The sequence below is a fragment of the Exophiala spinifera genome, assembly GCF_000836115.1.
Source record: "Exophiala spinifera strain CBS 89968 unplaced genomic scaffold supercont1.9, whole genome shotgun sequence".
NCBI classification, from domain to species: domain Eukaryota; kingdom Fungi; phylum Ascomycota; class Eurotiomycetes; order Chaetothyriales; family Herpotrichiellaceae; genus Exophiala; species Exophiala spinifera.
Window position 1 is genome coordinate 740,707 of NW_015622521.1, and position 23,771 is coordinate 764,477.

At 52.2% G+C, this 23,771-nt stretch overlaps 9 protein-coding genes across 9 annotated transcripts; 4 read left to right on the forward strand and 5 right to left on the reverse strand.

The window, feature by feature from the left end:
* Nucleotides 1–786: 786 nt before the first annotated feature.
* PV08_11304 (uncharacterized protein) lies at nucleotides 787–2,193 on the forward strand (the record flags this gene model as incomplete). The annotated part of the gene is made up of 1 exon (XM_016385614.1): nucleotides 787–2,193. One exon carries the CDS (start codon nucleotides 787–789, stop codon nucleotides 2,191–2,193), a length of 1,407 nt encoding a protein of 468 aa, XP_016230558.1.
* Nucleotides 2,194–2,614: 421 nt separating this feature from the next.
* Nucleotides 2,615–5,152, reverse strand: PV08_11305 (uncharacterized protein; the record flags this gene model as incomplete). Its single annotated transcript, XM_016385615.1, has 1 exon — nucleotides 2,615–5,152. The coding sequence occupies one exon, from the start codon at nucleotides 5,150–5,152 to the stop codon at nucleotides 2,615–2,617; it is 2,538 nt and encodes an 845-aa protein (XP_016230559.1).
* Nucleotides 5,153–5,457: 305 nt separating this feature from the next.
* PV08_11306 (uncharacterized protein) lies at nucleotides 5,458–7,179 on the reverse strand (the record flags this gene model as incomplete). Its single annotated transcript, XM_016385616.1, has 1 exon — nucleotides 5,458–7,179. The coding sequence occupies one exon, from the start codon at nucleotides 7,177–7,179 to the stop codon at nucleotides 5,458–5,460; it is 1,722 nt and encodes a 573-aa protein (XP_016230560.1).
* A 1,475-nt stretch (nucleotides 7,180–8,654) lies between these two features.
* On the forward strand, nucleotides 8,655–10,413 carry PV08_11307 (uncharacterized protein; the record flags this gene model as incomplete). The annotated part of the gene is made up of 2 exons (XM_016385617.1): nucleotides 8,655–9,144; nucleotides 9,197–10,413. The coding sequence occupies 2 exons, from the start codon at nucleotides 8,655–8,657 to the stop codon at nucleotides 10,411–10,413; spliced, it is 1,707 nt and encodes a 568-aa protein (XP_016230561.1).
* A 1,487-nt stretch (nucleotides 10,414–11,900) lies between these two features.
* Nucleotides 11,901–13,628, forward strand: PV08_11308 (uncharacterized protein; the record flags this gene model as incomplete). The annotated part of the gene is made up of 2 exons (XM_016385618.1): nucleotides 11,901–12,741; nucleotides 12,829–13,628. 2 exons carry the CDS (start codon nucleotides 11,901–11,903, stop codon nucleotides 13,626–13,628), a joined length of 1,641 nt encoding a protein of 546 aa, XP_016230562.1.
* A 174-nt stretch (nucleotides 13,629–13,802) lies between these two features.
* Nucleotides 13,803–15,206, reverse strand: PV08_11309 (uncharacterized protein; the record flags this gene model as incomplete). Its single annotated transcript, XM_016385619.1, has 2 exons — nucleotides 13,803–14,940; nucleotides 15,001–15,206. The coding sequence occupies 2 exons, from the start codon at nucleotides 15,204–15,206 to the stop codon at nucleotides 13,803–13,805; spliced, it is 1,344 nt and encodes a 447-aa protein (XP_016230563.1).
* Nucleotides 15,207–16,374: 1,168 nt separating this feature from the next.
* Nucleotides 16,375–17,697, reverse strand: PV08_11310 (uncharacterized protein; the record flags this gene model as incomplete). Its single annotated transcript, XM_016385620.1, has 2 exons — nucleotides 16,375–16,959; nucleotides 17,065–17,697. 2 exons carry the CDS (start codon nucleotides 17,695–17,697, stop codon nucleotides 16,375–16,377), a joined length of 1,218 nt encoding a protein of 405 aa, XP_016230564.1.
* A 663-nt stretch (nucleotides 17,698–18,360) lies between these two features.
* PV08_11311 (uncharacterized protein) lies at nucleotides 18,361–19,471 on the reverse strand (the record flags this gene model as incomplete). Its single annotated transcript, XM_016385621.1, has 3 exons — nucleotides 18,361–18,609; nucleotides 18,688–19,167; nucleotides 19,280–19,471. The coding sequence occupies 3 exons, from the start codon at nucleotides 19,469–19,471 to the stop codon at nucleotides 18,361–18,363; spliced, it is 921 nt and encodes a 306-aa protein (XP_016230565.1).
* A 1,207-nt stretch (nucleotides 19,472–20,678) lies between these two features.
* On the forward strand, nucleotides 20,679–23,345 carry PV08_11312 (uncharacterized protein; the record flags this gene model as incomplete). The annotated part of the gene is made up of 4 exons (XM_016385622.1): nucleotides 20,679–20,876; nucleotides 20,920–21,288; nucleotides 21,340–21,747; nucleotides 21,795–23,345. 4 exons carry the CDS (start codon nucleotides 20,679–20,681, stop codon nucleotides 23,343–23,345), a joined length of 2,526 nt encoding a protein of 841 aa, XP_016230566.1.
* Nucleotides 23,346–23,771: the final 426 nt, after the last annotated feature.

Below are 23,771 nucleotides of genomic sequence, written 5' to 3' on the forward strand. Positions count from 1 at the left end.
TTATTCTACCGCCGAAGCAAGTACCTCGTACCGCCCTCTCTCGTACCGAGAGCGCATACAGTACCAACTCATTCGATAGGACCGACGGAGTACTGCTTCCATCCACTCACCTGTACTGTACCTCACAGCCAGGTACCCGGCCCATATTTCCAGCTCCAGGGGCTCTTCCTTTTTCCCTCTCAGCAGAACAAGCGACAACCTTGTTTCCACTCTACGTCGCCCGCCGCATGCTAGCGAGGCCAAAGGGTTCCTCACCACCACCAGATGAGATGCCTGTCGTTATCGCTACCTGCTAATCTTCCCCGGACGCACTCACTTACCGCTGTACCACCAGACGATACCCCCCCGCCTGCGCCTTATCGATCTATTCAGTCGACCTGCAACGATTTCAAACGAACACTGCGCTCTGCGCTCTGCCGGTAGCACAGACCCATAGCTTCCGCAGTGTCAGGCCTGACGGCAAGGGTGCTATCGCCGAGCCTGAAATCTTTCTTCCGTCCGACGCGACCTCTTCAATCAACGGTGTAGCTGAATGTCGGTTCAAACGCCAAAGTGTCTCTACCTTCGCAACCGACTGAAGGGAACATGAGCGCGACCTTCACACTTCCCGTGGCGGCCACAGAAAATTGCAAGCATGGCCATTCGCAGTCTCCATCGCATTCTCATTCTCATTCTCATTCCCATTCCCATTCGCGCTCTCACCAACGAAATCGAGCTGGGAGTCGCCTAGCTGCTCCCTACTCCCTTCCTCGAATACCCTCCGAATCTGCTGTCCCGCCAAGCGACATGAATCGTCCTCCGCCGGTGGACACCCATTTCCATGACCATGTCAGCCCTGCGCCGAGTCTCGACCTGTCGGGCTCGCATTTTATACCAAAGAGAAGGGATACAGAACAGATTGCATACTCTTCCCCCAGCAGAGGAGCGCAGAGACCTGCTTTCCACCGTAATTTCTCCAAGCCTACGCAGCTATTGTTAAACTCGACGGAAAACTACTCGCTTCTTCATGGCATCCTTGCGGACGACGAGTCCAGGAGGATCTTCTACTTTATGATACTGAATCTCTGCTTCATGGTTGTCCAGTCTACATATGGAATCCTGACAGGCTCCTTGGGCTTGATCAGCGACAGCATACACATGTTCTTCGACTGTGTGGCGCTGCTCGTCGGCGTTTGTGCAGCCGTCATGAGTAAATGGCCCCCGAGTCTCAAGTTCCCCTATGGATATGGCAAAGTCGACACCCTTGCTGGCCTAGGCAATGGAATTTTCCTCATGCTGATCAGCGTCGAAATCGTTTACGAAGCCATGGAACGGTTGTTTTCCGGGGCGGACGTCAGTCGGACCATGGAATTGTTGATCGTCAGCACTATAGGTCTTTTCGTCAACCTTGTAGGCATATTCGCCTTTCATGGACTGCACGATCATGGTCACGACCACGGCCACGGCCACGGCCACAGCCATGAGGAGCACGATCACTCTCATGACCACCACGATCACGATCACGATCACGATCACGATCATCACCACTCTCATAATCACGGTGATTCAGACACTCCATTGACGGCGTCGGCCTCGCCGATGAAGGGCGGTAAAGCCGCGACCGGACACCATCACCACGGAAGCGAGAACATGCAAGGCATTTATCTTCACATCATGGCCGATGCTCTTGGCTCCGTTGCCGTCGTCGGGTCTACGTTGCTTGTGCGCTGGACCGGGTGGAGCGGCTGGGACCCTCTCGCCTCGTGCATCATTGCAATTCTCATCTTTGCATCGACCATCCCCCTCGTCACGTCGACCACAAAGATTCTTCTTTTATCCCTCAACTCCGACATCGAGTACAACCTGCGCGGTATCCTCAGTGGCGTCGCCGAGATTCGGGGCGTGGTAGGCTACACCGTGCCCAAATTCTGGCTGGAAGACACCAAAAAGGAGCCAGGAGGTCATCATCATCACGGACATTCTCATGACCACCACGGCCACTCTCACAAAGACAGCGATGGTAAATGTACCAGTGGCGGGGACGATCCCACAGTCCTCGGCGTGATTCACGTCACTGCTTCCCAGACCGCGGATCTCGAGGATGTAAGGGAGCGAGTGAATATGTATCTCCGCACCCGCAAGATGGACGTCGTAGTTCAGATGGAACGTGAGGGTGAGCATAAATGTTGGTGTGGCAATGGTCAGAAATCATGACTTGAAAATTCCCTGCCAATGACGGGATCTTGGGATCTTGGGCCGTGCTATTGTGGCAAGTGTACTCGTAGTTGGCCACTTAGGTAGGTAGACAGCTACCTTTGGTATACTCTAGAAAGGGGAAAAAAAGAACAGAGCTTCAGTACCCCACAGTATGAATTGAAATGAAATGATATAAAGGAAAAGAAATAGCTTTCACTGGGTGCCTAGGTAAGCAGAGATTGAGAGACATGCCGAGGGTTTTGCTTTGCTCTGCGAGACCTGGCATCCTCCGACCTCTTTTGATCTTGTAAGTGGAAAGGCCATACTGATCTTGTATGTTTATTGATCAGGAAACAGTTCGTCGCACTCTTGAGGTACGCGTGGTGGCCCGTCCAAGACTACGGGTACGTCTAAGTTACCTAGCTCTAGGTGGTCAGAATCAAATCAGGACCCAACTGCCCCAAACCCAGACGGCCTCACACGCGAGACCGCCCAGGAGCACCGCGATGCCCATGAGAAGTCCGACGCCCGCGCGGCTCTGCGCATCCCGTTTCCAACCCACGACGTACTCTACCCCCTCGACCAGCGTCGTCGTGTCGCCCTGATCCGCCCCGCGCCCAGGGAGGCCGAACAGGACCCACGTGACGGTCGTGAAGATGGCCAGGAACAGCACGACCGCCAGCGCGGCGACGATCCTGCGCAGGGAGAACGTGTGGTGGAGGTACAGGCACGGCGGGCCGCTCGTCGTCGCGCCCGTCGACGAATCTCGAGAACTCGCACCTGCGCCGAAGTGCGATCGACTCCCGCCGCGATACGACATGGGGAACGTGGGCGCATGGAACGGCATGCGTGGGGTCTTGACGCTGGGGTGGGCGCTGGGAGTTGTTGTTGTTGTTGTTGTCGCACCCGCGGCGGTCGCGCCGGAGGAGCCAAACGCGAATGCGCCCGGGGTAGCCGTACCGTACGCGTCCGAGTCGCGGCTGTTGTTGCGGCTGTGGCCCATGAAGCTGAACACGGGGCTGACGTCGTCGGACGGGCTGCTGGTATCAGCGGGACCGGGGGCGTGACGGGTAGTACGGGGGCGTCGCGACGCAAACGACTCGGTCTGTTGTTGACCGTTGCGGAGCCACAAGAGCCACAACTTGCGACGTCGCCCGAGGCGTGGGTTACGCAGATGCTTGACAAAGTCCGTGCCGTCGATGTCGTGCTTCCCCCCCGCTCCTCCTCCTGCTGGGGTCAGTGGCGGTAGGGGACTGCCGGGGTACCAGAACCGATGGGCCGGCGTGGCGGTACTAGCTGCGGTGGTGGAAGCAGAGAAGTCGGTGCTGGGTGAAGCGTAGGAGAGTTCGCGTGCCGAGAACAGACGCCGTGCAACGCCCAGTAGGTGAGAGCGGTACGACTGTTGAACCACGGCGAAGAGCTGTTCGTCGTCGAAGCTCGTTTTGTCGGTGATTACGATCTCGACGGTCGTTTTGGCCGAAGGCTGGCGTGCGAGATGTAGGTCCAGAAACAGAACTTCAGGGCCCACGGGGGACGGGAATCGGTCGGATGTGGTTGGGGTGCTGGCACCAACGGCTGGTTTCGTCGACAGAGGGATCTCGGGCGCTTCGTCCTTTTCCAGAAGGCGTCCTGAAAGCGTCTTAGAAGACCGTGGTTTCTCCGTGATTTCGCCTTTGGCTTCCTGAGAGGTAGAAAGGGATTTCCTGCGCGTCGAGCGAGCCCGCCGAAGACTCTTTGACAGTTTGGACGAGGTCTTGCTGTCCGCTCTGGACACATCGCCGTCTCCCACGTTGGCGGCAGCAACCTCGTCAATCTCGCCGATACTGCTGTGTCGAGCTGGGTACGGAGTGCTGACGACGTTCTCGCGGAAGAGTTTGTGGTCATTATTCGTCTGAGTTATGATCAGGTCTGCTGGTCGAATTGTCACACGGCGTGAGTTGCGGACTGGAGCCGAGATAGCACGGGACAATTTCTTCTCAAGGTCTGTTGGGGGATTCGACCTTAGACCATCAATCGGGGCTGCTGTTGAGACAAATGTCCCACTTGATGAGATCGTGCCAGTTTCATTTCGTGGAAGACGGACAGAACCAAATCCTCCCATTGGCGTTGGAAGGGTGGACAGAGCTTCAACACGCCCTGGGGTGTCAGGAAATTCGATGATTGTTTCTTTGACATGGTTGCTCTGCTCGGGCCGATGATCGAGAGATATCACTTCTGGAAGTGCAGTGAGGGTATCGGCCTCTGAGACTCGTCCTTCGGGCGCCTTCAGCGCGTCTTCTGGTCCGTTCAAATTGCCACCTTGCAGTGATTCCTGTCCTGTGACGGATGGACACAGTCCATGTCCTTTCGAAGGTGAAAGATCTTTGGCTGTGCTACATTCAATTTCCGTCGGAGTCGAACGAGGGGCATACAGTCTTGGAATAGACCAGCCCGAATTATTGTTATGCTGAACAATGTTTGGCTTTGCTACGCGGACACTACTTGCCCTCTGAATGACTGGTGATTCCTGGCCAGAATCGTCAGAGCCAGAGTCATAGGAAGACTTGGATTCATCTGGATCAGTGATCGAACCCGGAGGCATCTCCAAAAATCTCTTAGCAGTCGGATCGTACGATGGATCAACCGGACTCGAATTTGTAGTATCTGTTGACTTTCTGTTCTGCTTCGTCTTTTTCCTTAGCACGTTCCGTGGCTGAGATTGCAGATTCTTGAGAGCCTCTGATGCTTCAGACTCAGTTGTCGTCTTTGACCAACGACTGGTCTCCTGGAGTGTTGCGTCTCCGTCGCGCGATGGATGCCTCAGCCTCGACATGCCTTCATGCCAGCTTGAGCCCATGGTCAGAGCTGGAGATGCTGGATGAGGTAGTTCCGTCGTGGTCGGTGTGCTTCGGATGTTAGGCTCAGCCGCCACAGGCCGAGGAGGATTAGCAACTTTGCGACCAAACACTCGGATCGGACTCGTCGGGTTGAACACCATTGATCTGAATATGGGTACGGCTCATCAAGCTTTGCCAGAGTGACGGCATCGTAGACTGATATTTTATGCATCGCCATCGCTTTGGTCGCTTGCGGTTTTGGTGCCTATGAAAGAACATTGCCGTTTGCGGAAATGTTGACTCTAGCTATTCAGACGTCGCCGGTGCTGTCGAGCAGCAAAGCCTGGGTCTGATGTCCTGTTCGGATCGAACAAAGAAAATCATCGAAGGAATAGGTTGGCAGCAACTGTTCGCAGATAATAAAACTGATGGTGACACAAGTTGCATTGAGAGCCGCATTCCAGTCTCAACCACGAAACTTGCCTTGGCAATAGGGACAAACATCGAACTCGTCGAATAACGCCCGAGTCAAGCTTGGGCCATTTGGTAATTTTAAGCTGGATATGTCCAGGAATTGCCTGCCACATTTGGCACAATACTTCGAGATACCAGGCTCTTGTATAGCAATAAGCGATATATTGCACCGACTGAATTGATGTCCATTACCGCACCTTGCGGAGACCGTGTCTGAGAACGTAATGGGCGCGCTGCACACTTCGCATTTCTCTTGATCTAGCAATCCGGATCCAGTGGCCACTTCCATTTCTTTGTCCAAAGCCATTCTATCTTCGTGCTGAGCGTCTGCTAACCGATTTGACATCAACTTCGCCCAATCTGTGAACTTCTGAAACCTTGCAGGATCACTCATGGTTAATGAGATAGCAATCCTGACTATTTTTTGATCCAGGTCCGATCGAATGAGACTTGAGTCTGTAGAGGAGGTGAATGACAGGAGCTCTTCTAGGACCACCATATCGGCCTTCTCAGGCTCGGGAGCATTTGCTGGATATTTGGTGTCGCTGAATACGATCAGAGTGTGTTGAGTCGCAGGCATAACAGCTTCGATCATTTCGCTGGGATGTAATGAAACACACGCCGCAGCACGAGTCTTGTCAGGAGAGAGTGAGATTCCGTAGAAACGAGTACGGATTTTGCCTGACAGACTGAATCTGCTATCGAACTCAGATCTTGGTTTTCGAAGGGCCGCTTCAAAGTCCATTTCGGAGACTCCATGATTCTGATCAGATTCTGGTCGCCTTTGCGAAGTCTGGAACGAAACTGACGTTCCGTGGGATGTATTGTCCCTGTGGTCAATGTCTGGAAGAACAAGTTGAACGGATATGGAAAGAGCCTTCGAAACACGCCCGTTTGCTCGAAGCAGATCTAACCGAAAATTAAATGCCTTGGGGGTTGCTGCACTGTTCTCTTGGATCTTCGATGCTTTCATGCTTGATACACGAGAAGAAGCTGACAGTACAGACGCCAAACCTCCTCCGTTGATGTATACAGGGGTGACATGCTCGGAAACATGCTGTCCCAGTAGCTCGAACGACCAACATCCGAGTTTCGAACTTTCTTTTTTGGCGACACGAAACAGGGAGATTGTATCAGAGTCGTCCACAACAGCCAGTAAATGTTGGCCCCATTTCATACTGCTGTGAGTCTTTATGGGCGGGATCCAACAGAACGCACGAATCCTTCTCTCTTCTCTCTGTTTTGCTAGCTGATTTGGTTTGTCAGAATCAGCTTCGCTCGAAAGGTGCTGGTTGACCACTGCGGTCCTTTTCCATTGGTCTAATTTTCCATAGCCTTCCCAGAATGAAAGGACCAGGTTGGACGTCAGAATCGCGAGGACATTCCGCCTGTGAGGACCCAATCCCGGCGGTGACCACGCAAGCGAAGTAATGGTTGAATCGGATAATTCCTCGCCGATGGAAAACTGTCTAATGGGAGCCATGGGCACATGCGCCCATTCGGCTTCTTGGAACTGGTTGGCAGGGATTGTAGTTTTGCGCCATTGCAAGTCTTTTAGGAGTCCTTGCGATCCTGACGAGTCAATTGGCGTCAAGATCTGTACAGTCTCACCGGTGGCAACAGCTAGACCTTCTGAGGACCAGCTGAGGGCATTTTCACAAGTTGGCCAGTAGCGCAGGTCGATGGGCTCAAGCTGTCCAGGAGTATCTGCCATCTCGGCATGATGTATGAAAGATATCCGTGGTTGAAAATGTGGGTGCAACGTGAATTCATGCGGCTTGATTCAGGTGGACACGCTGCTTAATTCTCTTCTCCAGGGCTTATTCGGGCTGTACAATATCCTCTAGAGAACTGGATTAGCTTGACGTCAGCATCTTATCGCGAGGAAGGAGCAGCCTTGTCAGCGATATGGCATCGCTTGAGAATTCACGAGGATGTTAATCATGCATGCTTCTATCAGTCTCAAACATTGCAACCGTGATGATCTGTCTGCCAAGAGATTGTTCAGCCTTGTGAAGTATCTCCACACGTGACGAGGCTGGGTTCACACCCCGTTGTCTTTTGCTGGCTTTGCACGAGCCTCGCTAACCACAAAATCAAACAGGGATGCCATTCTCACCAGCTGACACTGGGGAGAAGAAATGACTTTCCTTGACGATGACAGTGGATGCCTATACTCGGCTCTCAGTTCTCCCTGAGTGTTTCACTTGGCGGACCCTGCGCCTAGGCGGTCAGCAAATCTGCAAGTCAGCAAACATGGCCCCCAGTAACGAGGCACAATTCCCCACAGGATGTCCAATCCTTCAGCCATCTGAATCTCGAAATCGATCCTTGGTTCGATCATTCAACCAATGTGACTGGCAAATCTCGTTATACATCTAATATATCATCTTCAGGGCTTCTAGAGGTTTATGAACCGTCCATCACGACAACTCCACCAACCCTTGACCACGGGCTTGTTCTCTCGTTATTCGGATATGGGGTACACATGGCTTTTTTCACGCTTCCCCAATGGCCGAACCACTAGCTTCGGACACCGACAACCGTACTGAAATTTTACAGTCTTACCGTAAGTTTTGGACAGGTGTTAACCTAATCTGTAGGGTGAAGGCAGCGACTGGGACAATTTTCGAGCTACGGACATGCCACTTTCAGTCAAGCGGTCACAATGGCTGTATCAGGGGAAATACTGCGGAGAACTAGTGGCGGCAGTGCTACAGATCCAATTTTGGAAACGACGTGGCTGGGTCTTGTGCACATATCCGGCAAGGCGTGCCAATGTGGACTCAAACTAGTGCACGCCAGGTGTACCGCTAACGTATCGAGTCTTCAGGGCCTGCATCTTGACTCTGCGGCTGAGAGCCCAGGAGGTGCCAGATCATCGTGGATGGCTCCCTAGCCAGCGGACAATCTGGCGGCATGAGCTTCCACTAGAAGGGCATTGATTTCAACTGCGCCCTCTCCTGGGCCTATCAGATCTGCCCCTTGCGACTAAATTCGGACTGTGCCCTGGCCAAATTCTGTTTCTGCGGCCACGCTCACGGTCGGGGCTCTCATATTATGACTACCACTTTCACCTGCCACCCCCAGTCTCCTTTTGCTCCATCTTTCGATATTATTATGTCCATTCCCCTCGTTCAAGTTGCTTGACTACGCTGCGATTATCACTGCAGGGCGGTCACCTTTACCATGGCGGCTTCTATCTCGCCCTCGGTCATTATGACGCAAATTCACAACTACCTCAACGCCAATGAGACCTCCGACGCTCTTTTCAAGTCTCAAAACGCGTTCGATACCATTGGGACCTACAAATGGTTCATTGGCACTGGCATCTTTGTCCTCGTTACTGCGATCCAGGTTATAAAATACATGCTGAGGGACCGACCACCTCCTGGTCTGAAGCTCATCCCCGGTCCTACGAGCACCATCCCCTACATTGGACGTGTCCACGATGTCGACCCAAACAAGCCATGGTTTGCCATGAAAAAGTTCTGTGACGAGTATGGTGGCATCTTCCGTTCCACTATCTGTGGTGAGATGCACATCTGGGTCGGAGATGCACAGATTGCCTATGACTTGCTCTGCAAGAAGGCGAGAATCTATTCATCCCGTCCCATGGTGCCTGCAGTTCCCGGCAGTGACTCCCAGGGTCAATACCTCCCACTCCTGGCTCACGATGGTAAGGCACAACGGTTCCCTTGACTGTGTAAGCCTGTTGCTAACTGTTTCAGACCATTGGCGCAACCAACGCAAGTTCGCCCACACCGTCCTGACCGCCGGCTTCAATTCCAAATACTATGGCTACGTCAGCCACGAGGCCAAACGTTTCCTGTACAAGCTCTTGATTGATCCTACAGACCACTACGCTCTGACCGATCGATTCTGTGGTCGCATCAGTGCTCGCCTTGGTTATGGAAGCCCAGCATCAGCAGCCGCCCACTGCAAGAACGCGGGTGAATTCATTCCACAAATCTCTCCATCTGGTCCTATCACCAACTTGATGCCCTTCCTCGGCGGTCTCCCTGAATGGATTAATCCTTCGATTCGCAAAGTTCGCGAACGACGTGAAAAGGAGGAGAAACTGTGGAAGGGGTTGATGAAGCAGGTGCGCCAAGAGATGGATCAGGGAACTGCTCCCATCAGCTACGCGCGGACGTATTTTGAGCGCAAGGAGGCTGAGGCTGGCTCTCGATCTTTCGGATTCGATGACCATGAGGCTGCTTACGCCGTCGGTATGTTGGTGACTGTCGCCATCTTCACTATTGGCGGTCCTCTCTACTGTTTCTTCCTCGCCATGGTCCTTCACCCTGAATGGCAACAGAAGATCCGCGATGAATATGACGAGGTCATCGGTGACCGAGTTGTCGAGGTATCTGATGCTCCTAACTTGCCAATCCTCCGTGCTTGTATCAAGGAATGTATCAGATGGCGACCACCAGTCCCCTTGGGTGTCCCTCGTCTTCTCGAGGAAGATGACGAATGGAATGGCTACTACCTTCCCAAGGGTGCTGTCATCCACGCTGTCGATCTCGCTCTTGCCCGCAACCCCGAGCTCTACCCAGATCCGGAGACCTTCCGACCAGAACGATGGCTCCAGAAAGAATTCCCCACCTACAAGGAGCCGCTCACCGAGCATCCTAGACTGATGGGTCACCACGGTTTTGGTATGGGCCGTCGCATGTGCCCGGGTATCGAAGTCACTGAAGCTGAGTTGCTCGTTGCTTGCGGCAGCATTGTCGGCTGCTTCGAGCTCCTGCCACCAAAGGACGCCAACGGACAACCCCAGTGGCCAGATAGCTACAAGTTCACACCCAACTTGATCGGTGGCCCTCTGCCCTTCGAGATGGAGGTCAAGGTCCGAAGTCCAGAGAAGGCCGAGCGCATCAAGGTTTGGTATGAGGAGAGCGTTGCTGATGAAGCCGCGGGCAAGATTGCTGCTGGCTTGTAAGAGATTGAAGCCGATGGAAATTACCTTCTGGCCTGTTGATGTTCACGTTGGATGTAGTCGATTTATTGCGTGGCGTTGCCGGGGAGATTGTGCGATTTTGAACTGCTTCCAACCTAATGATGTGTGGACGAAGAAGTTTGTGATGGCAATACCAGATTTGAGCCGTATATAAAGATTTTTGAAGACCAATATATCGATGTGTGCTCAGAATTCTTCTATCGTCCTCTTGTTATGTCTACTTCACTCGCATCTCATGAACCCTTGCTCCTGTAGCAACACGAGGAGTTTGACATTTAAACGTCCATCGCCATCAAAATTATAGAAGTCTTCTAAACTTGCATTGCGCGCTCTTACTCCAGATGGCCCAATATCTTCCTTCATGCGGCCAGAAGGACAAAGCTGAGTGTGTAGACGAAGGCTGGCAAAGATCCTCGACATCCGAATTGTCCAGATCCTCCGAAACCGGATGAGAGACAGAATCACGGGGAACGTGGACACCACACGCACCATCGTGCGCCAACCTCACGGAGATGACGGAGGATCGAACAGGCGCAGGATCCGGTCGTGTCGCAGAACGTGTCGCGTGGGTGACATACATCGACACGACGACACATGGCAAGGGATCATGGGCCGTAGGGCGTGGTGCAACGGGTGGACCAGCTATCGAGGGATTTACTCAACTCAACGTCCCAGTATCCAAAAGGTGCCTGAGATGTACCTAAGCGTGTGTTTTCCAGTTTCGAACAAGTTGAAACAAGGCTATGAAGAGGATGTCGTATCCCTACAGAGTGACAGTGTTGCTGAGATATTGATGTTGAGTACTCCGTATCAACAAACAGCATTGATTGATTCACGGTCCTGTCATTTTTGCACTCTCTAAAGCGACAAAAGATTTGTGTGGTCCTAAGCTTGCAGAAACATACGTACCAGAGGAATAGTTTTTCATTGTCTATTATATCACCGGCCCGGTATCTGTGCGGACGACCAACTCCGGGCCACCTTTCGCTGGTTCAATATGCAGGCTTCAGCAGCTCGTTATCGCCACCGATGCGCACTCCGTATGGACCCATTTATCTATCATTGGGCTTGCAGTGACTTTCGATCCCATATCGAAACCGGAAGGTGGTTGGGTTTGTCGCTGGATTCGCTTCTACCATGCCTACGGAGTACGGAGTATCGGTTCTGAATGTCGTTCCATTTCGCGCCCCCCGGCTCCTGTTCCTTTTTTTTTCCTTTATCTTGGTTTGACGATCTCGCAGTAATAATTCTGTGGGCGATAACTGTTGATAGGTGGGGTGTTTATTTTGCTTATTACTTATTACTTATACATAATACATACTCTAGACTTCTTGCCATGTTGAACGCGCCTCTCTCTACATCTTAGATCTTGCGCAGTGGTGTGCCGGCGAGCCATCCTCCAGATCGAAGGCCATCCACCCATTCGTTAACAGCTATAGCGAGCCGTCTACACACCGAACGCGCCAGACATGTCGTCGTTACAGGACCCGGCGGTGCAGTTCGACTACGCCGACGATAAGAATGCTTTCGCTCGAGGGACAGGTGACGGAGTTCAACCCGTCGACGTCGGAAACAATGTCTTGGAAAGCGTCGACTCGATCTACGGCGACACGGCCCAGGACATGAGGGACATGTTGCGACTCGGCAAGAAGCAAGAGTTCGAGAGGAACTTCTCCTTCACGGCAACTCTGGGGTTCATCTCCATCTACATGGCAACGTGGGAATTCGTCCTCGTCTCTCTCGCGGCGGGTCTTGTGAACGGCGGCTTCGCAGGTCTCTTTTGGACGTTCCTCGGCACCGTGCTCTGCTACAGCAGCATCGTCGCGAGTCTGGCCGAGATGGAGTCCATGGCTCCCACCAGCGGCGGTCAATACCACTGGGTCAGTGAGTTCGCACCGCCTCGGTACCAGAGGTTCCTCAGCTACTCCACCGGGTGGATGAGCACGCTGGGATGGCTGTCAAGTGTAGCCAGTTCCGTCTTCGTGTGCAGCACACTGATTCAGAGTCTCGTCGAGATCGGGGACGACAGCTTTGTGTTCCCAAGGTGGCAGTACACGCTGCTCAGTTTGGCCTTTTTGGTCGTCACGATTTTCTTCAACACCTGGGGCGCGAAGAGTCTGCCCATGATCGAGAAGGTGTCGCTGGTCGGGCATATTCTGTGTTTTTTCGTCACCATTGTCCCGCTCTGGGTCATGTGTCCTAAGAACAGCGCCAAAGATGTCTTTACGACGTTTGTCGACAATGGCGGTTGGGGGAATGTAGGAACCGCGTGTCTCGTCTCTCAGGTTTCCGTGTTGTATTGTAACCTCGGTAAGATTGTTTTCCTTTTTTATTCTTCTTCTACTACTACTACTATTCTTCCTTCGGCATTCTTACTGACATCTTATGTGTCCACAGGCTCCGACTCAGCTTGCCACATCTCCGAAGAAGTCGCCGATGCAGGCCGAAACGTACCTCGCGCAATGTGGTGGTCGTTCATACTCAACGTCGGGCTAGGCATCGTCATGCTCATCACGATGCTCTTCTGCATCGGCAGCCTCGACGACGCTCTCGACGCAGAAATCCCATACATCCAACTCTTCATCAACACCGGAAGCTCTGCCCTCGCCTACGTACTCACCATCATACTCCTGATCCTCATATTTTCAGGCAACATCACCGCGTTGGCCACCACAAGTCGCGAAGTCTTTGCCTTCTCACGGGATCACGGGCTTCCGTTTTCCCGATGGCTCAGCAAGATGGAAAAATCCCGAAACATCCCATTCAACGCAGTATACACTACTGCATTCTGGTCCGGGGTGTTGTGTCTGATCAATTTTGCAAGTGCCACGGCGTTCAACATCATCATTTCGCTTACACTGTTGGCGTTGCTGAGCACGTACATGTTGAGTATTGGATGCGTGTGTCTGAAGCGGATCAAGGGACAGCCGCTCCCTCCGGCTCGATGGAGTCTCGGACGGTACGGGCTCGCCATCAATTTGTTCGCGTTCTGTTACTCTGCGTTCGCGATAGTCTTTAGCTGCTTTCCGTCGAGCCTGCCTGTTAGCACGGGCGATGCAAATTGGGCACCCGCCGTGTGGGCCGCTGTTATTATTCTCAGTTTTGTCACGTACCTGGTTCATGGGAGGAAACATTTCACTGCTCCTGTGTCATTCGTTGAGGGGCATAGAACAGGTGGGTTGCAGAAGACTGACTAGGTAACGGCCACTGCAGGTGCGGATCTTATGCTCGGACGTAGGGTATAGCCGTCAAATATTGAGTTGATAGGAGAATGCCAAATGCACAGAACGTCCCTTGCCGTTGGGGAACTTGAATTTGTGACATTTTCGATTATTCATATGCATTTTGTACAGTCGTGTTGGCGGCATTAATCAGCCTTTCTTCCTATCATAGCGTTCAATTGAAATCAATGGCCAGATCAAAAAAGCCGCACCAGCAGCCATGGCAGCACCACCAAAGACCTGCCCATGGAGGAAATTCCCGGTTGATACGTCCACCAAAACGCCGGCTATCGGTGCACCAATCACAGTACCGATGGACGCCGCAGACCAGGTCATACCAAGTCGAGTTCCCACCACATCCAGCGAGGGGGACAAGAGAGGATGCGCAACAGTTGACGTTGGGGCAGTGACAAGCACCCCGGCCACGAACCCCCAAAGTACACACCACACCACAAAAGCAGCGCGGGAGTGAACAGCAATCCAGGAGAAGAGGAGGATGACTCCGAGGAGAGAGGCAAAGAGGAGCGTGTAAAGAGGTTTGACCTTTTGCCCGAGCAGGTAAGGAACGGTCCGTCCAAGGATGGAGCTGCCATTCACCACTGCCAACATGTAGAAGGCAAAGTCTTCGCCCGTGCCCAATCCGTATCGAGAGTAAGACACGATGAAGAACAGCGGGACATAATATGCCAAGTACAGCAGGAACAGGGCTAGAAACCATTGCACAAACACCGTAGACCGGAATGCGGCAATGTCAATCAATGACCGCGCTTGCCGAGTCTGACCAGCATGCCGGCCTAGGATGATGCAAGCGGCGATGGCGAAGGCCAGGTTGATAAAGGCCAGAGACCGCACCGTCCAGCCGAAGCCGATTTGCGGCTGTAACTTGCGAAACATGATCGGGAAGACCACACCCCCAACGCTCGAGCCGACGGCTCCTGCGCCGATCGCAATGGGCCGCCTGGTTGTGAAGTACTTGGACACTATCGCGAGGGTCGGGACGTATGTCAGACCGGAGCCGAGACCGATACAGAAGCCCTGGGCCAGGAAGACCTGGTAGTAAGAGCGTGATATGCTGGTCATGAACATGCCGAAGACGGTGAGAAACGACCCACCGAACACCATAGGTCGGATCAAGCCCATGTCGAACAGCGGGCCCGCAAAGACACCGACGAAGACGACAAGGAAAGCCTGTACGCTTCCGATCCATGAAATGGTAGACGTCGACTCGGTGGACAAGAGCTCGCGGATATAGTATGCTTGAAACGCACCGAACGTTGACGTCGTGCCCCTACGGCACAGTCAGGGGCTATTCGCTGCGTAAAAAGGGACAAGAAAGATGCTTCCTTACCAGGTATTAGCGAAAATCAAGAACAAAGCCACAACCAACAGCCATGCTTCGAGACCGCCATTGGGGGGAGTGAACTCGGAAGAAGACGCCGGACCAGGTTGCTGACTGATCTCGACCTCGACCTTGTCTCTTCCAGGAGAGGCGGTTTGATCAGCGATGTCTCTGCCGACATACTGCCTGACAGTGTCGACGCCTTCTATGGCCATGTTGTTACGCTGAGGAAGATCCGTAGGGTTTTTGAGTTGCCGATGTGTTTTAGTGCCGTAATTCCTATGGCGACATTTTCATATGGTGAAAATTTCCTCTTCGTTCAACATCCACACACAGACACACACACGTCGCGCTTGACGACCATGGATTATTATTGTAAGTCGATCCCCTTGAGACGATATGCCTTGATCGACAGCTGCAAAGATGTAAAGGTGAATCTGACACGCTATCACAATACATATGTATATAAAAGCTCCCGGAGCAGTCGTCCCTCGCGCCGCAATTGACTAATTGGTAACTCGTTACTCTGCTCTCCCGCTGACGACCCGTCCACTCCTTCTCCTCTTCTCGCTTTTTGCGCTCCACTTCTCTTCCCCACGACATCCCACTCCCAACTACCGGACTCCCTCCCGTGCCAGTGAAGCTCCTGTTCGGGCTTCCAGTGTCATAGGCGTCGAGGGTAACTTTCCTCGGCTATATTTGTAATGGCTCGTTTGGGCCCCGATGAAAAAGGTGGATGTGCTGAGAGGGTGTCCCCCATTACGTTACTAGTTAAACCGTGGTCAACTGAACCAACCCTGTTGTTCTGTGGGACAAGTATTTCTCCTTGTCTGTTCCTTTCACTGCGCTCTCTGCCTTTCCCTCCCCCCGGGTAATTTCTCTTTCTCAAAGCCTCGCCAGGGTTCGAGATCGATTGCCCTCGGTGCGGTGGGTTTGAAGTGGTCGTAGACCGAGCGGACGAACAGGAGTTGGTTCTCTGAGTCGCCACCCTCCCCATTTACTGGCCTGATGCCGCTACGATTGTACGTCTCAATCTCTTGAAGCCGTGTATTCTCATGAGAATGTCAAGCGTGTTGAGCGAGCTAAACATCAAAAGCGAAGATCAGGCCATGCACTTGATCTTGACAGCTAGCGACCCTCCTGACAGAGGGCAGGCGTGAAGTGACAACACAGTCCAAACTCCATCAGCCGGACTACGAGCAAGAAGGATATTGAGCAGTTGCACCGTCGAGTGACACACGCAAGCTAAGATTGGTGCTCTATTGTAGTAGATTCTCGGGAAAGACTGGTTGACCCGCAAACATGACCGGACGCCATTGTAAACAAAACACAAACGACTCCATATCGAACTCAGGAGTCCCAGAGGCCTGTAAAGCGTGCAATTCATCCCCCATCTTCCAACTCATCCTCTTGTACCTCGGGAAACATGATTGACCGAGCTTTCTGTAAGACTGGACGTCCATTTCCCGTAAGGGCCGAAATGCTTGGCTTACTCCATCCTCTCTTCAGAACGACAGACTCAACCTCCTCGAGATAGCGCTCGTGCCATTTCACATCTTCCTGCTCTGTCAGGTTGTCTCGACCCGGAGATGAAACTTGAAGAATCAAGATTGGGCCAAGAAGTTCGCTCAAAGGGTAGACACCAGAGAATTCCCAGTCCAGAATACCAACAATGTGGCCGTCCCGTACCAGAATATTGCCGGCGTGAAAATCTTCGTGGACGAGAACGCGAGGCTCGGCATCGATATCTCGAAAGAGAGATTCGTCGTGATTGAGTAAACCAAGTCGTTCAAGCTTCAATGTGTTGATGAAGTCGGCGACCGAGGTCTTCTCGAAAGCCTCTGCTATGATATCAGTCTCGGCGGCGTGAGTATAATAGGATATTTTCCGGTCATAGCAAGCCAGGATGTATTCTTTACTGTCAGCATAAGGTCCGATGTTGTAATACTCTGGGGAGTGGAAATTGGCCTGAGACAATGAATCAGCATCCTTCATACAAACTTGTGATGGAAAGTTTGCTTCCTGTTCAGGAGCGGCACGAAAGGGGGGGGATGTAGGTCTGTTGCAACATACTCTGCCGTTAAATACTTTTGCTGCTTCGATGGTAGGACCTGCATGGGAGTCATGTGTGAACCCACTGATTTTTGGGAACCTGGTTTCTCCAAGGTCTGCAATAACGTTGGCAATCTCTTGAATGATGGCTGTCTTTTGATTTTCCGTCAACTGAGGCCAGAGTACGCTAAGCCGCTGGCCGTCGATGAACTCCTCAGCGATAAATGGTGGAACACCAGACTTGGAAACCCCGTCATTCCACGCATAGATCCTCGGCGCCGGAATGCCTGGTAGGTTCTTCTCCAGGAAAAGCAAGCAACCAACTTCGTGTTGTAGTTGGTAAGGTTTTAGGGAAGGTGTTTCGCTCCTCGGAATGCGCAGAACAAAATTTCCTTCCTCACTCGTTTTGTGTTCGCCTTTTGTGGTTTTGTAAGTCGTCAGCCATACACGGTTGTAGCCCTCGACGGCAAGGAATTCTACGCTCAACACCTCATTTGCTCCATTCCACTCTGTGACGACCTTCTTCGCAATATCCCATGCTGCTTCCTGGAGAAGTGCTAGGTCGAATTCTTCTTCGCGTTCATCCACGCTGGTACCCCCGAACGAATGAGATTCAGGGTTGCGGTCCCCAGATTGATAAGATTCATGGGCCATTTGCTCACGGGCTCAAGGGTTCCTTTAATTGACGACACGAGCGACAGCAGTTAGTGTAACCTCTGGAGCGTTTTCTGTGGTAGAACAAGTTCGGGTGAACGGGGGCATCTGTGTCTTGGAACGGGGCACCCCTGATGATGAATGCTCCATCAACACGCATTACGATACTCGCGTGTCTGCTCGATTCAGATGTAACTTGATCATGGAACCGGACAAGGTCGAGCTTCCAAAGCGCAAGGACAACCTCAAGAAATACGATATGAGCGGCTTACTCTCCTGCAGGTCTCTGTCAGTGTGAACAGCCGAGGTGAGGCTGACTCGAAGCAAAATCTTGGCTCGCTTAATTTGAGAGTTTTCCAAGCGACGAAGGTACTTTTGAGTCTTCCCACTTCCGCAATGGAAAAGCTTTGCGGAAAAAGCGGTAGACGTGGTAGAAGTCAATTGAAGGTCCCGTACAGTGCATGAAAAAGGTAAGTTTGGAAGGTTCAATCGTCACATATGTTCATACACCGCGAACGTGTTCCACACATACAAAAGCAAGACTAATGTATTCTACAGAGTTTTGATGAGAAGATGTCGGGTCCTATTTGAAAAAGCAAAACAACAGGGGTAACCGACAGTCCGGCTGTTCGCAGCTGTGCTACTGGTGCTGCTTAGGGGCTATCATTTCCGCAAAAGGACAAAGTCGTGTTCCAATGACCATAGACCGTTCATAGCCACAGTTTCTGGGTCCGTCAGAGACGAGCGAAGATCGTAAGCCCTGGCCCTGTCCGGAAGACGATCAAGTTTCTTGAATTGCTTCACGAGGGACGTCTTGACTCCAAACACTGGATCCGTCGTGATGTGCTCGCTCTCCGCCGAGTACAAGGCCGTGGTCAGATCGAGGTAGGCGGGATGCCTCAGCTGGAAGTGCTATGGAAGGATCAAGATCAGCATTAGCCATATGACAGGAATATGTCGACACGAGTTGTTTCTTTCGGAGACTCTTACCACATGCGCTGGGCGAGTGACGTTGCGATCCAATACCTTCAACAACTTCCCCACGGGTCCTTCATTGGGGATGTTGTAGTCTACGCTCTTGACTCCGAGAAGGTAATACCGTCCTTGGGCGTCGGTGCGGAAGATGCCACGGCAGTCAGGCCCGTCCCGGTTCGGGTCTTGCATGTCGTAGAAGCCGTTGCCGTTGGTCTCCCAAACGTCGACCGTCGCTCCGTCAATCGGCTCTCCGTCCGTCGATCTCACAGTGCCATGGATCAGCATTGGCTCGCCTACGACGCCCTCGGAGCCGATCGAGGCGCCGTTGTCAAGAATGGCCGCGTCGTTGTGGAAGGGCCCCAGCACGGAAGATTCCGTAGCAATACTTTTCGACTGCGCTTGTGCGGAGTTGATCGTGTCGACTAGCGCTGAGACACCCAGGACGTCGGAGAGTAGGACCATCTCCTGCCTGTCCGGTGTGCAGAATTGTCCTGTCTAAAAAAGGTCAAAGTGGACAAAAGGTTCTCGTCAGTGTATTCGGTTCACCGAAAGCAAAGCAAGTGCCGGAAATTTGGTGTTTAGTTTCGTTTGGATTTGTCAAACACACCTCGGTCAGATATTGCCATCCTGCCTCCCATTCACCGGGTTTTAGTTGGACTTCTCGGACGTAGTCGTGTAAATGCTGAATGAGCCCTGATATCAACTCTGCGGTCCTCTCGTCTGACACGTTCGCCGTACACGTCCTGATGACATGCTGAGTTAGGTTCTCTGCTGTGAGATCTTCGACTGTGCTTGTCATTCTTGCCATCGTAATTCTTTTTTTGGCGACAACTGTCCGCGGATTCTTAACCGTTGCAGTTATTAGCCTCTAGGGTTGGAGGAGCGGTTACAATAGACCTATCCTGCTGCGTATCGGTTTTGTTCGTATCTGGGATCCTTGCCAGTTACTGGCAGCGTCAACATCAACGGGTTCTATATGAATCCATCTTGGAGCAGTGAGCATTAGTGATCATATGGCTGAAATGGGCATGCTCGGCTCGAAGTAAGACGGAAAGCATCCCGCTACTCAGCCTCCAGGCATTAGGCCTAGGTATATGGCAATGATGACTAAAAGTGACGGGTTACCCCCTGCAATCGTACTGCTTGCACCGCGGGGTAACCCCAGAAGCTCATCCTGCGAGACGTTTAGTAATCCGGCGCAGACGGTGGGTTGGTCGGTCAAATCTTCGTTAGTATGTGTCCGGGGATGAGATACCCATGGAGGGTGAATAAGTGGATAATAAGGGTATCACATCATTCCTTGGGGATGAGGTAGTGTATGGCAACTGAGTCTGGTACAAGGTCCGGGGGTCGACGAGGATGGGTGAGTGCTCTTGCGACCTGACAGCTTTGTGGCATGGACGAGTTCGCAGATGGTGAGTTAGGCCTCTGATAAGTTGGTGCATGTCTTTAAGAGTATCCTGGGGTCATGAGTGTGACTGGTGTTTCCAACTCTGCTTAAAGGGGTGATGCTTCGCACGGGCAACCCCTGAAAATGACAGCCTGGTGAAGGTACAGATCCGAACGAAGCCCGGCTTGTGTCGCACTGCCTCCGATGGGTATTGCGTTGATTTGAGAAGTTGTTCAGGTTCTCGTATCATGAGCGCTTTTAAGGCTTTTAGTAACTGTCAGAAGAAAGTGTACCTATCTATGCCTACGGTATGTCTCAAGGATAGGAAGCGTCACTGGATTGCTCCTGAGAAGAGGCGGGAAGGAGGCTGGGCTAAAAGCGGCGACACGGCGCGTTGACAGCGGGATGTGCCTCGCCCTGAGTCCGACACGATGGTTCCACGTCCAGCTTGATCCTCGACAGATTTCCCTGGCAGTAAAATTGTCCCTGATCGAACATGACTTCGCGTTGAACGACGAAGGGCTTCACTCAGATGTTGCCTATGCTCGTCCAACATCGCCGTCTTCCGACATGAGACGGATCTCCCTCTCAAGGACCCCCCCGCGCAGCCCACACGATGGACTCGATCGATCCAACGTCGCCTACAGTCGACTCGTATCCTCACACTCCCACCACGCCGACTTCGCGGAAGCTGCCAAGCGACTTGCCTACTTCCCTCGATGACCGTCGTAACTTCTCTAGCTATGGCGGAGAGACCGAGATATACGACGGCTGGCAAGGCAAGAAGTTCCCGGTCTCGTGCCCTCGTCCCCCCGTAACCAATACTTATATATGTGGCATTTATAGGCTCATCCCAGTATATCACCGCCGCTACTCCTGCAAGACCTCTTGATTTCGATCTCCATCTAGACACACCGGCGTATGATGATGCCGAGACCTTTGCCCGAATACAGGACAGCGACTCGAGATTGATGGAGATGGTTGCTGCGCAAGCCCAACACAGGGAAGAAGGGAGCCCTGGACAAGATGAAGATGCCATAGCAACCGACGACAAGCTATCAGCTGCAGAAAAGAAAGAGATACTGCAGAAGAGCCTTAACATGGCCGCGAGCAATGGAGACGTGGTTCGAATACGGAAGCTGGTGGGAGGAAGCGCGAAAGAGTTTGTGGACGTCAACCAGCCGGATGAGGATGGCACTGTACCTTTGATATATGCCAGCTGTTTTGTAGGTCTCCTGATCCGACCGCGAGGGAAGAAGTGCTTCTGACCGGCATAGGGACACCACGAAGTCGTAGCAGCACTCCTCGACGCTGGTGCCGTGGTAGACAAGCAAGACAGAAACCAGTGGAGTGCGTTGATGTGGGCGATGACCAATCGTCACAAGCAGATCGCAAAACTCCTTCTCGATCATGGAGCCGATCCCGATATCAAATCATCTTCCGGAGGAACAGCCCTAGACTTCCTCCAGCCAGGCTCTGATTTCTCTCTTTATTTGCATGAAAATGGCTATCACTTCGGCGGTACAAATCTAGACGACGACGACTTTTATAATCCAGGTTTCTCGCAAGACCGCTTCGAGGAGGAAATGGCCGAGAACGAGATGAAAAGAAGAATGTTGATGCAAGAGAGCGCCGCGAACTTGGAAGTAGATTTGTCAACCCTTGGGTTTGATGAACAACCAGAGGTGAGCATTCTCCAGGGCGCGTATAATCGTGATTGCTGACATTTCAGTCTCCTACTGGGTTCGATTCCGACGAAGAAGAGGAATTCATCTGGGATCGATGTATAGGGGACCAGATGTTTGTCTTTCAGACAGACAAGCTCGATGCTATTCTTGACCTCATTATCACCAACATGACTCCTCAACGTTCTCCGTCACAAAAGCCAGTGCCTGCGAACCTGATATTCTTGATGGCGAGGTATGCTCACTACCACATGACTGCTTCCCTCCTCGACGAGGTTTTAACGAAAGCAATGGACCTCATCAACGATGTTGTGGAAAGATCCCAGTGGGATATGACCATGCTCGCATTCTGGATCTCCAATGCGACGTTGTTGCTACATTATCTCAAGAAAGACGCTGGTCTTGTTCAGGCGACGTCCAAGTATCAACTTGAGCTGGCAGAATTGATCAATGAAACTTTCATTCTCATCATTCGAGATGCCGAGCGAAGAATGAACAAGGTTCTCGACATAGCGATGCTAGACCACGAGACCATTCCCGGCTTGTCAGACATTGCATTCCAAGGAGAATGGAAGGTTTTCAAGTCGAAGCCTAAGACCAAGGAAGAAGACCCGGAGAAACGGTTCCGGCCGCCGTCTCCGAAGCGACGAGCTCAAACATCGCCTCGTAACATAACGTCGCTCCTTTCATCGACACTTTTTGTGCTTGACCTTTACGATGTCCACTCTGTCATCACTTCTCAGATATTAGCACAACTGATATATTGGATTGGGGCCGAACTCTTCAATCGGGTCATGACCACCAAGAAATATCTATCCAGGACGAAAGCCATGCAAATCCGCATGAATATCTCGGCCATTGAAGACTGGGCCCGGGCAAACAATCGACAGCCCGAACATTATGAGAATGGGTCGACGACATCAACTGGTGAGACTACAGTCGATGCGGCCAGACGTCATCTTTCTCCCATAATCCAACTTCTTCAATGGTTACAGTGCTTCAGTTCTCTCGGGGACGACCACGAGTCATTGGTGGGCACACTCGTCCAGTTGCAGCGACTGAGCCCTACTCAACTGATCCATGCTGTGAAGAACTACCGAGCGGAAGTGGGTGAGAAGAGTTTGCCTAAAGCCCACATGAAATTTCTCGTTCAGCTCCAAAAAGGTGAACAGTCTCTGATCAAACGACCGTTGACACCGCAAGTTGATACTCCAGAACCTGGGACGGAGACTCCAACTAAGCAGAATGGAGATGAGGCTGACGCTGCTGCCAAACTGCCCGGGACCCCGCAGAGCACGGTTCCGCCGACACCATCCTCACCAGTTGAACAAGACACGGATCCGCCAATGAACCGAAATGCCTTGACCTTGGATCAGTCTCTTATGCTACCATTCTCGCTCCCTACATCGACAGACATGCTCATCACCTATGGTGCAGGAATTGGCGGGGTCAACAGGGAACGAGCGAGAAAATATATTCCCACGGTACCGACGGAGGTTTTGAGTAAGCTCAACCTAGATGGCGAGGGTGTTCGGCGCAAGGGTAGTATCGGAAGTTTAGGAACCACAGTCCAAGGCTGGCGAACCGGTGGCTTTTGAAGTTTGAACAGCACAGCATGCAGCATCGTGTTGTATGACAGTATGCAGCCCTCTTTGCCATCGAATGCAGGGCCCCATGAGTCGACGACGGCGAAATTAATTCTTTTGCACGATTGGTCACTCCCAGCAGGTGTTCCTCCCACCATATTACAGTATACCTTCGGGCTGCAGAAAGCTACCCTGCGTGGCGGCTTAAGCCTCGTTAGGCTAGATGTTGTCTTGAATGAACTCCACTGAGACGTTCTAACTTCCTTCGTCGGTTCCGGGTGCTCACGCTTCAATCCGCCATATAGCCATATATTCTTCTTGCAGACGCTCGAGTTAACATACAGAGTCGTATCGATCTGTAAGTCCCAGAGCACAAAGCTAAAGCTCCTTGTCTCTGAGGCTCTTCCTTTTGCAACTGACAAGATGGTTTAGTGTCGA